Consider the following 14,696-nt stretch of genomic DNA (forward strand, 5'->3'; position numbering starts at 1 on the left):
TGTATGCAAATCAATCAATGTGATACACCATATTAACAAACTGAAGGATAAAAACCATATGATCATCTCAATTGATGCAGAAAAAGCTTTTGACAAATTTCAACACCCATTTATGATAAAAACCCTCCAGAAAGTAGGCATAGAGGGAAATTACCTCAACATAATGAAGGCCATATATGACAAACCCTCAGCAAACATCATTCTCAATGGTGAAAAACTGAAACCATTTCCTCTAAGATCAGGAACAAGATAAGGTTGTCCACTCTCACCATTATTATTCAACACAGTTTTGGAAGCTCTAGCCACAGCAATCAGAGAAGATAAAGAAATAAAAGGAATCCACATTGGAAAAGAAGAAGTTAAGCTGTCACTGTTTGCAGACGACATGATGTTATACATAGAGAATCCTAAAGATGTTACCAGAAAAGTACTAGAGCTAATCAATGAATTTGGTAAAGTAGCAGGACACAAAATTAATGCACAGAAATCTCTTGCATTCCTATACACTAATGATGAAAAATCTGAAAGAGAAATTAAGGAAACACTCCCATTTACCACTGCAACAAAAAGAATAAAATACCTAGGAATAAACCTACTTAAGGAGACAAAAGACCTGTATGCAGAAAACTATAAGACACTGATGAAAGAAAATAAAGATGTTACAAACAGATGGAGAGGTATACAATGTTCTTGGATTGGAAGAATGAACATTGTGAAAAGGACTGTACTACCCAAAGCAATCTATAGATTCAATGCAATCCCTGTCAAACTACCAATGGCATTTTTCAGAGAACTAGAACAAAAAATTTCACAATTTGTTTGGAAACACAAAAGACCCTGAGTAGCCAAAGCAATCTTGAGAAAGAAAAATGGCGTTGCAGGAATCAGGATCCCAGACTTCAGACTATACTACAAAGTTACAGTAATCAAGACAGTATGGTACTGGCACAAAAACATAAATATAGATCAATGGAACAGGATAGAAAGCCCAGAGATAAACCCACGCACATATGGTCACCTTATCTTTGATAAAGGAGGCAAGCATATACAGTGGAGAAAAGACAGTCTCTTCAATAAGTGGTGCTGGGAAAACTGGACAGCTACATGTAAAAGAATGAAATTAGAGCACTCCCGAATATCATACACAAAAATAAACTCAAAACAGATTAAAGACCTAAATGTAAGGCCAGACACCATCAAACTCTTAGAGGAAAACATAGGTAGAACACTCTATGACATAAATCACAGCAAGATCCTTTTTGACCCACCTCCTAGAGAAATGGAAATAAAAACAAAAATAAACAAATGGGACCTAATGAAACTTAAAAGCTTTTGCACAGCAAAGGAAACCATAAACAAGACGAAAAGACAACCCTCAGAATGGTAGAAAATATTTGCAAATGAAGCAACTGACAAAGTATTAATCTCCAAAACATACAAGCAACTCATGCAGCTGAATATCAAAAAGCAAACAACCCAATATAAAAATGGGCAGAAGACCTAAATAGACATGTCTCCAAAGAAGATATACAGATTGCCAACAAACACATGAAAGAATGCTCAACATCATTAATCATTAGAAAAATGCAAATCAAAACTACAATGAGATATCATCTCACACCAGTCAGAATGGCCATTGTCAAAAAATCTAGAAACAATCAATGCTGGAGAGGGTGTGGAGAAAAGGGAACCCTCTTCCACTGTTGGTGGGAATGTAAATTGATACAGCCACTATGGAGAACAGTATGGAGGTTCCTTAAAAAACTAAAAATAGAACTACCATACGACCCAGCAATCCTACTACTGGGCATATACCCTGAGAAAACCACAATTCAAAAAGAGTCATGTACCAAAATGTTCATTGCAGCTCTATTTGCAATAGCCAGGACATGGAAGCAACCTAAGTGTCCATCGACAGATGAATGGATAAAGAAGATGTGGCACATATATACAATGGAATATTACTCAGCCATAAAAAGAAACGAAATTGAGTTATTTGTAGTGAGGTGGATGGACCCAGAGTCTGTCATATAGAGTGAAGTAAGTCAGAAAGAGAAATACAAATACCATATACTAACACATATATATGGAACCTAAAAAAAAAAAAAAATGGTTCTGAAGAACCTAGGGGCAGGACAGGAATAAAGACACAGACGTAGAGAATGGACTTGAGGACACGGGGAGGGAGAAGGGTAAGCTGGGACGAAGTGAGAGAGTGGCATGGACATATATACACTACCAAATGTAAAATAGAAAGCTAGTGGGAAGGAGTCGCATAGCACAGGGTGATCAGCTCAGTGCTTTGTGACCACCTAGAGGGGTGGGATAGGGAGGGTGAGAGGGAGGGAGGTGCAAGAGGGAAGAGATATGGGGATATATGTATATGTGTAACTGATTCACTTTCTTATAAAGCAGAAACTAACACACCATTGTAAAGCAATTATACTCCAATAAAGATGTTAAAAAAGAAAAAAAAAAAAAAGAAGATGGCCACTTCTCTCATCCAGAGGTAAGGCATCTGTCCCCTTCCCACAGGGCTGCTCTGTGACTTGTTTGACCAACAGAGTACATTGGAAGTGTTGTATGCCAGTCCCAGGCCCAACTGTTAAGAGGACTCTTGGTTTCTTGGAGCCAGGAGCTGTCACATAAAAAATCTAGCATGCATCAACATAAGATCATGAACAGGGACCACAGGGGAGAGACTCCCTTCTGTCAGGGATATGGATTGGTTCTCCATCTCTGTCCTGGTTTTTTTGTTTTTTGGGGGGTTTTTTATGGCCATGCCACGTGACTTGTGGGATCTTAGTTCCCCAACCAGGGAGTGAACCCAGGCCCCAGCTGTGAAAGAGCCAAGTCCTAACCACTGGACCGCCAGGGAACTCCCTCTGCCCTGGTTTTTTATAGTACCTTGTAGATATCTGTGACATAGCATTTCTCTAACTGTAATAATTATCCACTTCCTTCTCTGCTACAATTACTATTATTCCTACTATACACACCACCTATTTTTGGAGAACATGCTCTGTGTGAGAAGTATATTCTACATTATATCTAATTCCTACAGCAACTCTGCAAGGCAACATTCAACATCCACATTTTAAATATAAGGAAACTGAGGCTCAGAGAATTTAATCCATTTGCCCAACATCACACAGCCAGGATATGGTAGAACTGGGACTTAAACCTACATTTGCCAAAGTCCATGCCCTGGTAATGCTGACAGAAAGCAAGCCTAGACAAAAGTACCCCTATCTAGGAAGAGGAAGTATGCAGTGCCCTTTAAGCTTTTTTAGCTGAGGACACAAGAAAAAAGACATATTTAAATATTAACCCGACAGATAAGATAATACACAGGAATAATAACTAAGAAGCTACTGCAATAATCTGAAATGGGATGAAAAAATGTATAAAAAGGAGGAAGATGGATTTGAAAGATATTTATGAAAATATAGCTATGACTTGGCATCCAGCTGGTCATGGTAGATAAATAAAAGATGTCCTCAGAGAATTACCTTTAAATGACTAAAAGCTGACTAATAAATGCACCTTTGATGTACAAAGTGGAAGAGGATATCTGTTTACGATGGAAATTTCCACTTTGAGCACACTGGGTTTGAGACGACAGAAAGATGCTTAAGGCAAGATGTCGAACAGGCAGCTAGCTGTTCAACAGAGGCCAGAGGACCCAGCATGGGACAAGACTGCAGGAGAGATGAGGGCAGAGGTGCAAGCAAAGCCACAGGATGGGTGAGCTCTCTAAAAAAGAGAAGGGAGATACCCAAGGCTGGAAGGCTGAGGGTCTAACCTTGAAGGACACTCAGCTATGCAAATAGGAAGAAAAAGACAAGTATCAGTGTCTAGGAAGGCACCCACAATAGTCACCAGGAATTTGCATTGGGAAAGGGAAACAATAATGGAATAATAACTGTAGTTAACATTTATTGAATCCTTACTAGTTGCCACACACTAGTTTACGTTCTTTGCATATAATCAGTAATTTAGTCTTCACAAACTCCAAATGGAATATACTATAATTAATACAATTTTGCTGATGAGAAGATAAAACCCAGAGAATTTCAATAACTTCCTTAAGATCATACAATTGGTAACTGGTCAATCTGGGATTGAATCCAGGAAACCTAGCACCCCAGGCCTCGTTCTTATATATCTATATATCAAGATTTCTAAAAGGGTAGAAAATCTAACACTAAAGTCATATCAAACCACAAGTCACATCTGAGAGCATTCTATGCTCAGCTAAACATGCCTGGAGCAGCTACTGGGGATCTGTAAGAAGAACACAGAAACGGATGAGATAAAGGCTGACTCTCAAGGAGCTGGTAGTCTAGGGTGAGACAGATAAATAAACCAATTATTAAAATGAGTGATAACTGCTATGTTAATATTTAACATTCTGTGGGAGCTCAGAGAAAGAAATAACAAATTTTCTTTGGGAATGAAGCTCAGCCAATTAGTGGAGAAGGTGAGTATTGAAGAAGGGTGGATGTCCACCAGGAAAAGAAAAGGAACTCAAGACACAGGTGCAACATGGAATTACAAGGAAACACACCATACTCAGGAAATGATAACAGACCACTCATGGGTGGGAGTAGAGATAGGAAAGGCATAGACTGAGGATAATTCTGGGAAAAGGACTGAAAGATAAGCTAAGAATTTAGCCTATATTCGATAATGTGAAACTGAAAAACCTCTGGGGCTTTGCACATGCTGATTTCTAGAACTGTCACTCCCCATACCTCACCCTCTCCCCCTTCACCTACTGGCATCTATATCATCTACAGATCCCAGCTTCAGCATCACTTCTTCTGAAAGCTTTCCCTGCACTGGAGGTCACGTGCTCCAACGACTTCCTTGACTTCCCCTTATTCTATTTCAATGACCACCAATTTTACTATAATTACCTATTCACTATCTGTATTCTCCACTAGACTAAAATCTCTGTGATTCAGAGCTTTTCTGATTGTTCACCACTGCACTTCCAGTGCTCTACTCACCTTGTGGCAATTAGTAAGCACTCAATAAATATTTGATGAAATTAATATAAAAATAAGATTTCATATCCTCTAGCATGAAACTCAACAAATATTATTATTACATACAAAGCATGAACCTCAAAGAGTATGTGAGAAGGGGAAACTTATAATCCCCACTCCTTGCAGAAACGTATTTCAATCCTATTGGGAAAACAAATGTAATTGTGTGACACAAGTTCACAGTGACAGACACTTCATTTATACATTACAAAACTGAGTTATGCTCCAGGGAGATCGTTAAGAAATGCAGGCACACTTATCTCCAGCACAGGATGAAATATGCAATCTTTGAGTCAGAATTGTATGTTTTACTATACAAGCAAAATTGTTTTAAAAGAAAATCTGTGACTGAGGAACTATTGGAGGATTTTTGCAGATAAAACACATCAAATTCCTGGGCTGCCAAGAGGAAGGGTGACAATTCAGATGGACATATCAAAGAGAAAATCTTGCAATGCTATAGATGATGGTATCCTCAATGAAGTGAAATAGCTGTTTTGAAGGGAACTACATTTGAGCCAAATGCAGGGCAAAATACAGCATGATCAGAGAAAGAGGATAGGAATGGTTAAAAGTCTGAGAAGTATGGCATAGGAAGCCAGTGGAAGGATCTAGCAATATGTGGCATAATATAAAGAAGACTTGGGGATGACACACCTCTGTCATGTTGTGGAGGCTCCACAAAGATACCTGTAAGTCCTTTGGTCAGCTTAAGAGAAGTTGATATCTGCTATCCTCGTCTGCCCAACATCCCTCTTTCCAGAGGGAAATGCCATTTTCCTGCAACATATGCTTCTGGTAAAGCTGGCAGTCACAGTGTCTCATCTCTGCCCAGCAACCTGATGTGTCATCCCCACACCACGATGGTTAATCATGAGGAGAGTGTCTGACTCAAGCAAAACCAACCAAAGTTCTTCAATGAGAAATAGCATTTGTTTCTCTTCTTTGGACTCATGAGTTAAGGATGGTTTAAGACACATGTTTGACTATAGCTATTTTTCTGAACACAGCCTGAGAATGAATCCAACAACAAAACAGCATAGGGACAAAGAGAGAGATATAAATATGGGGACAGACATAGAGACATAGAGACAGAGAGGGAGACACAGAGAGAAAGAGAAGGAAAGAAGGAGACAAAAAGGAGAGGGAGACAGAGACACGGGGAGAGAGCTAGACTAGATGATAATGTTCAAGCCCTGCAGAGCCATGTCTGAAGCCTGACTTTTCAGCTATGAACCAATCAGTTTATCTTCTGTTACATGATGCTGAAAAATACCTTAGTAATACATCATCCGAGAAGCAAGTTGGTAAAAACACTATACTCAGGCAATTCATTAGGATATATACAGAGAAAGCCCTCTTCAAAGTCTTATTTAAAACATAAACCCATTTGAATAAACTAAAGACATGTTCACATAACAAGTTTGCTTATTGTATATGAAATGATTGGGATTTAGAGGGGGCTACTATTTACAGTTGTTAACTCTAGGGTGTACAGTGGTGGAGGTGGAGAGGAAGAAATGGGGACATTTTTACATTATTACTTGTGAAATGATGACTTTTTTTTACAATGCTCAGGTATTATTATTATGATTTTTTTAAACTGTGATAATTATAAAAGATCTTGTTGAAATAGATCAAACACAAGGTCATGAACTGGGGTGGGGTGATCAAAGATGAAGGTGAGGGTCTTCGAGAGGAAGAATCTGCCAGCAGGAGATGGTGAAGGCTCCCTTGGGGGGAGATTCTAGGGCATTTTGTGAGGAAGCAGAGAGAACTCACTGATCAGAAAGATGTCCATGCTCCCCACCTTGTTCTGACCTCAGAGGGAACTTTTAACACTAAAGTCAGAATGTTCTCAGCAATTTGAGGAATGTGCTGTCCCAGGAGCACTTTCAGCTAAAAGGCTATTGTGGACATGCTTACATTCAAGAAGTGTTAACTTCTAGCAAAGAGAAAACTGAATACATATTTCAGAAATTAGTAAAAATGAAGGCTCCCAACCAAAATCCAAATGACCATCCAGCCTAACCAACACTACCCCCTACTGAGCCCATATAACCATTGTTAATAGTTTGGTACAATTTCATTCCTACTCTCTCTCACACTCACTCATTCATGTACACCCAGATGCAAACACCTATATATTTACTTTACAAAAGTGGAATTATTCTAAACATTAGAGTCTGAAACTTGCTTTTTTTCCCCACATAATAAACCAGTGATATCTTTCTAGGACAACACATGAGCTATTTCTCATGGTTTTTAATGGCTGCATTATATTCCACATTAAAAACCAGTACTCTGTTACAAATACTTGGTTGGTTTTAATTTTCACAGTAACCTTAGATTTAAAATAATCAACTGTATGTAAAGCTTTAATGCAGTTTTTGACCTCCCGTGACCCATACTATATGATGCATGTATTTCAATCATATTTTGGAAAATACTTCTAATGAGTCAATAAACTTTCATTAATAGGTTTCGATTCTCAAAGCACCAGGAAGCACAGTGGATAGAAGATGGTGGTTGGAGAAATGCATTCAATAATATATTAATGAAGTCTTGCATTTTACTTTGATACAGAGGTCTGCCATCTGGGTGGAATTAGGAATCAAGGTGAGCATTCTTGCTCGAGAGGCACTACCCTGTATCAGTCACCCCCAAAGACTCAGGGCAGCTTTAGAGAGAAGGACAAGATATCTTGCCAGGAGTCACTTGGCGAGCAGCAACATCACACCTCTCTGAGACATTCACTCTGTACTTCGGGCTGTCTCATGACAGCCCAATTGTCATGCTGGGAGGAATACAGCAAAATAGAAGCTAGATGTAAATAAATCATACTCTTTCAGACTAAAATGTCCTGTAACATCCAGAGTGAACCTTCTACCTCAATGAGAATGTCACTCTTGGGACAGGAAATGATGGGAGATAAATGGTAAGTTTCCAAGACTCCCAGAAGAAAACAAAACCATTTGACTCCATTTAACTTACAGTATTAGAATTTTGATGTCCACTATCAGAGAAGGAAATGGAATTATTGGCAGAACTATTAAAAAAAGAGAATGTGCTGAACGGTCCATTTGTTCAATGGTGTTTACAAAATACCTAAATCAGTGTTTATGTAATTACTGGTTAACTATCAATCTCTCAATTAAAAGGTAAGTTCTGTGAGGGGAGGAGCCTTGTCCTTATTCATGTCCTTGATCTTTTTCCCATTGGGGGAGATAGAGACATTTAAGAAAAAATTAAAGAAAAATCAATTGTGGTTTTAATCACAATTGCACTAAGTTTTCAAAGGAGGATGGTTTTGATTGGTTCAGAGAGGACTTCTGCAAGGAAGAGAGGATTGAGCTAAAATGTGAAAGACATTCAAGAGAGGAGGGAGCAAAGGAGCTTTCTGGGCAGAGGGATGAGCCAAGGCTGAAGTGGCTGAGCACAGAGCACTGGAAAAAGAGAAAAAATGTCAAGAGTGAAGCTGGTGAAGGGCATGAAGGGCATGACGAGGGGATGGGAACATAGACAGGAAATAGATGGTGCAAAACCCTACAGGTCAAGGAGTTTGGTCTTATCCTCAGTGCAATGAACAGCCATTGAAGGGTTTTAAGCAAAGGAACAATGGGATAAGAGCTGCAGTATTGAAAGATCGCTATGAGATCTTGTAAGTATCAAGCGGATTAGCAGGGATAAAATAGCGGATAAATTAGTGGGGATAAAATAGGAGATTGTTGCAGCGACATACAAGAGATGATATTAGTTTGCACTAGGATGACAGAAATGGGAAGAAATAGACTAGGATCTGTGCAGGAAGAAAAACCAGTAGGACTTGTCATTATTTAAATGTAGAGGATAAGGGAAGACCACATTAAGAGTAACTACCTGGTTTCTGGATGTGGCAGCTGCTGGAAAAGCCATTCGTTGAGGAGGAGGTCCAAGTTTGGTAAGAAAGATCATGAGTTGTATGGATAGTTACAAGAAACTGGAACTAACATCCACTAACATGGAGGGCTGCACCAAGCTGGGCCAATGCTATGCCTTAAATGGATCATGTAACTTCACCCTAACTGCCATCCGATAAAATAGGTGCTATTGCCCGCATTTTCAGAGGTAAGAAAACCGAGGCTCAGCAAGGCTTAGTAACTTATCACCATTCTCAGAGCTAAAAATTGGCTGAGCTGGGATTTGAACCTGGATTACCTCAGTTCTAAAGCCGATGGTTCTTAATTACCAGCTCATACTGCTTCATGACAACTGAGGACTACTCAGGGAAAATTTCATGGTTTCAAAAGGTGATAGTCAACCTGGAACTCTGAAGCCAAACCTTCCTAGGAAACCTTCAATTCTTCTCTCAAGGCTGCCCAGAGAAAACCATCCACATCAGGAAGATGATTCTACATTTTCCCCCATTCTTCACTCCCCACCCACTCAGGATTTTTGCCCAAACCTCAAGGTTACCTCCAGGTGCCCTCATCTTCTCAGCTTTGCTTTCTCCAAGTTCCTATAATACTTTCAGTCTCACCACTTATTTTGGCAACGATCACATGCAGGCTACCCTGCAGGATGTCCATATATTTTCTGTTTCCTCACATTTTATTTTTTCTAATGTGAACTTTATTTACAGTATATACTGACTGTCTTAAAAAGTCTTTCATGCTCTGAAATCAGATTGTTGTAAATAAGCTAATAAACACAGATTTCAAACTCTGACACTACGGTTCTGCCTGCCAACCAACAGTCCTGTTTTACCAATGGTATCATTTCTAGTTGTAGAGTGGAATCTCATTATACATTGCATTTAAATTACGTACATTCATCTATACGTTCTTGGCAGAGCAAGAGAGAGAGAACATGTACAATTTAAATAGAGCAGGCCATTACGCCTGCCATTCCAATCAATAAGCACCTGTTCCATAAAATAGGAGATGAATTTGCTGTTCCCTCAGCAGGTTTCAGTCCCTAAGGATCTTTCACAGCATGAGTAATTATCTGGGAAAACTCTGATTTTAGTGTATAAAGGTACGTATTTTATTTTATTTTATTTAAAAAAATGTTTATATCTTTATTGGAGTATAATTGCTTTACAATGTTGTGTTAGTTTCTGCTGTACAACAAAGTGAATCAGCTATATGTATACATATATCCCCATATCCCCTCCCTCTTGAGACTCCCTCCCACCCTCCCTATCCCACCCCTCTAGGTGGTCACAAAGCATCAAGCTGATCCCCCTGTGCTATGCAGCAGCTTCCCACTAGCTATCCATTATACATTTGGTAGTGTGTATATGTCAGTGCTACTGCCTCACTTCGTCCCAGCTTCCCCTTCCCCCCCACCTCTTCCCTTTCCTCAAGTCTGTTCTCTACGTCTGCATCTTTATTCCTGCCCTGCCACTAGGTTCATCAGTAAAAGGTACATATTTTAGATATAGCACAATCGCTAATTTTAAGTCAACTATTCTTCCTATTCCTCTACTAAAGAAACAGTGACCTATCCCAAGACTAGGTGGAAAGCTGGGTCTTCTGGACTAATCAAGAGACAGTAAGAGATTGTCCCTGGCAATTCTGATAATATGAGATTTTTCACACCACACTTTCTTTTGGGAACTACCCTTAAGATATGACTACAGTGATGGCAGCATATGTTAGTGTAATCGTCTGACTTTTCAATTGCATTCTGACTTTATTATTGAATATAAATAAGCAGGAATTGGAAAATGAAAAGTGCTGATACAAATGGTAAACATGTACCTCCAACAAATGAGGCAAAGATAGAAATCATTAGGCCTCCTGAAGTCAAATGTGAAGAAGAAGAACACATTTATGCAACAAGAATGAAATGCTAGCTTGGGTCCAAAAAGCAAACAATTATTGGGGATTTTATAATCACCTTTGATTTTCTGGAAAAGAGCCTCCCCAGTCACAGGCACAAACCTAAATATGCACATAAAATGATGATACAGACACATTTTCAGAAGGTCATGTTCAAACAGAACACTATCATTCTGAACCACCCTGCTGCCTACTGGGCAGAGAGATTAATTCTTGCTTCTCAGCATCCTCAGAATTTTCTTCGTGCCATCAGTATAAAACTTAGGGCTCTATCTCTGGGAAACATGATTGCAGCTTAGACTGTAAGCTCCTTGCAGGCAGGTTCTAGGCCTTACTAATCTCTACATCTGCAGCGCCTTAGAGAATGCCTGACTAAAAAGGGTGCTGTGCTAAAGCTGGAGAGTGAATGAATACGTGAATAGCCAGATTTACCTCTCTGAGATTCATTTCCTCTAATGAATTAGGGAAGAAAGAAAGACACAGCCCAATAGCCATCTGGCTTTGTCTCCAGCACGGAGCTCCACTACGCAAATGGCTCTGGCCTTACCTATCCAGAGAAATGCAGCACAGGTGAAAAATCGATGCTGTTGTGAGCAGGACGTCTAGAGATGTCCGGACGAGGCAAAACATCTCCCCATAAATCCAGACGTCTTGAACCAGCTCAATGGCACCAAAGGGCATCACCAGCACTGACACCAGCAGATCCGCAAAGGCAAGAGACACAATGAAATAATTGGTTTTTATTTTCCTGTGGGAGGAAAAGTATAAGGGGAGGAAGCAGTGGGAAGGATGAAGGAAGGAGGTTAGGGGGAAAGGAGCAGGAGAGAAAAGAGGGGGGAAAGGAAGCAAAGAAAGAAGGAAAGAAGGGAGGGAAGAAAAGGAAAGAAAAGTCAGATGTGCAACATATCCTGTGAGATTCAGTTTCCCCTTCTGTCACATGCATGGTCTAGTCACTTCAGACTTCTCCAGACCCCTTTGCACCAGAAGCCCTCTCTTGCCCTCCCCTGTGACCACACTGGCCTGACTCGAGCCCCCAATGCACAGAGTCCCTCTCAAGGGTTTTTACAGGGTGCTCTCTCTCCCCACCATTGGCCTAGCTACACCCCATCTACCCTTTAGGCCTCAGTTTAGTCATTCTCAGAACACCCTCCCAAGGGGCCCCCTTAAAAAAAAGTGTCAAATTCCACTGTCTTCCACTCTTTGACTACCATGTGCCTCACATTTGCCACGCTTGTTAGAATTTAGTTTTTACACTTTCTTGATTAGAGCACGTCTTGCTTAAAGAGGAAGCAGCAGATGAGATAGGACTGCATCTTTTATCCCCTTTTACGGCTTGGTGGCTCTTAATCTAGGCTGCACACTAGAATCACCTAGTCAATTTTTCTAAGTATTGATGCCCAGGTCTCACCCCAGATCAATTAGTCCAGGGACTCTGTGTGATTGACCCACTTACCCATCCCCAAGTTTGCCAGATAAAACATAGGGCACCCAGTTAAATTTGAATTTCAGATAAACAATGAATAATTTTCTAATATAAGTATATCACAAATATTGCATGGGACATACTCATGCCACCTATTAGTAATTTTAAAAGGGTCTTCAAGTGATTCTAATTGCAGCCAAGGATGAAGCGGAAAGAGCAGAAGACCCATGTTTAAATCCTAGATCAACTACTAGTCAGCTACCCTTTCTCTGAACCAATTAATAAAGTGGGGAGGTTAGATTAGATGTGCTCTCAGCAATTATATATAGAGTGATCACAACTATTACAGAAAAAACAACATAGGAAACAGAGGAAAAAAGACAGGATAGAAATTCACTTACGTGCTTGTACTACTGGTTATGTTAGAACTATGGGATTATATGTAATTTTTTTCCCTGCTCTATTTTCCAAACATCATTCCCATGAATCTTTTTCACTTCATAATTACAAATTATAATGGAAATTATAAATTCAGACCTCAGTTCTCCAGGGAGAGCCCAGAACTCCACCCAGGTTTCCTCATGAGGTTGCCTCACGTGACTCACCTGAGCTGCCTGTCCCTGCACACAGCCACCATCACCAGCAGGTTCCCCAAGACTGCCATCAGGATAACAGCCGAGAGAAATGTGAGCAGCACGACTTTCTCCACTGACCCGAAACCCTCCTTGGAACTGGAAGACACACAAACACAAAGAACTGAAGGAAACTCTGAGACACAGGAAAGAAAATTAGTCTTTTCCTCATTCATCTTCAGGAAGGTAACTTCACTATCAAAGCTGCAACACACATGTACTGTGCACCTAATATATGCCAATGTCTGCACTTGTCACTTTACATGTTATCCTGGTTAACTCCTACATGAGAAGGAGGAGGCTCAGAGAGGTGGATTAACTATCCTGAGATTGCACAGTGATTCTCCATCAGAGAACTTGAGCTTTCCTTCAGAGCACTGACCTCAGCTTGTGCTCAGAAATGTTATTTTGTTGATTCTTGTTTGGCACACCTACTCAGCTAGGTTGTAAGCTCCATGAGGCAGGGACGTCGTCTGTTTTATCCACTGACAAATTCAATTTCAATGTATCATTCATATTTATCGAATGAAGGAAAGATGACATTGAATGAGTGAATGACGGTAACTTGAACCACTATGTGAATACAAGGACCACCCTGTTTTCAGTACCGCATCCCAGCCCACGCAGAAGCTGCTGTGTGCAGGTGGGCTGTCCAAGGAGTAGGTCATGGCTGAAGGCTGTTCTTATATGGCTGACCTGGACAAACTGATCTCGTATTCTGCAAAGTCCATGGGAAAGACAGCAGACAATCAATAAACTCAGGGACTCCTTTCACTACCCTGAACTACATTTCTTTTGGTGCCCAATATAACAGTTCAATTTGTGTTCCTGTAAATTTCAGCAACTGATTTGATTCTATAAACCCTGCCCTCCTATTGTCAACTCAGCATTTTGTCTCACTAACTTGGAAGCGAGTGTCCCCTATCAATAAAAGCATAATGAATGCAGGTTATTCAGAAGCTACAGGAAAAGTTTCACTTTTAATAGAGTAGTAAAATGTTCTTTTTAAATGAAGTTTCAAAGGATCTTAAAACTCTTAGACCCAAACGCACATTTCAATACAGAGAAACTAAGGCCCAGAGAGGGGAACTGAGTTGTCAGAGCACATTAGTGGCTAGTCTGGGAGAAGCTGCTTGTTCCGTAGGCCACCACTCGGAACACAGGTCCCACTGAACCAAGAAAGACCTGTCTTTACTGAGCTCTTCTGACTGAAAACCAAGATGGCTGCTGGTCCCAAATCACAGCAGCCCACGAAGTCTGGGCTCTGGCTTTGTCCAAAACTTTTTCCATTAGGCCTGGCATGGAAGACAAGGTGACAACTGGAATAAGGAGTCAGAAAGTTCCACTCTGCTCACAGTGGTTTTATTGCTTCACTGAAGTCCTTACAGCTAGGGTTCGGATGAAAAGAAATTTGAGGTACGTCCATCTAAATCACCCTTCCACACCTAAATTCCAACTATCAACAGTACAAATAATGGACAAGTAAGATTTAACTCAATGAGGAAAAAGAATTCAGTAGCATGTTTTGGCTATCCAAAACTATTTTGATTTTAGGCCATGTTCATTGAGGTAAAGTGTCTAATAAAGGAGGTGATAATGCTCTTTTCCTTGTCCTTCTCGGAGGTTCTGACTCAGAGCCCCTCTGAAACTTGTTCCCCTCTCAAGGTCTCTACACTTGTGCCTTCTTCCTGGAATGCTTCTTCTCAATATTCAGGTCGCAGATTAAAATTAACTCCCATTTTATGTGCCATAGCCAACAAAC

At 40.2% G+C, this 14,696-nt stretch overlaps 1 protein-coding gene across 2 annotated transcripts in view; it reads right to left on the reverse strand.

The window, feature by feature from the left end:
• Positions 1 to 14,696, reverse strand: part of HTR4 (5-hydroxytryptamine receptor 4) — a 307,370-nt gene that overhangs the window by 46,283 nt on the left and 246,391 nt on the right. For both annotated transcript variants that reach the window (XM_057538279.1, XM_057538275.1), the window contains 2 exons: positions 12,908 to 13,033; positions 11,427 to 11,627 (listed from right to left, as the gene is read on the reverse strand). In XM_057538279.1, the coding sequence (XP_057394262.1) occupies positions 11,427 to 11,627; positions 12,908 to 13,033 (327 nt within the window). The remainder of the gene's footprint in view (positions 1 to 11,426; positions 11,628 to 12,907; positions 13,034 to 14,696) is intronic.

The sequence above is a fragment of the Balaenoptera acutorostrata genome, chromosome 2 (genome assembly GCF_949987535.1).
Source record: "Balaenoptera acutorostrata chromosome 2, mBalAcu1.1, whole genome shotgun sequence".
Lineage (NCBI taxonomy): Eukaryota > Metazoa > Chordata > Mammalia > Artiodactyla > Balaenopteridae > Balaenoptera > Balaenoptera acutorostrata.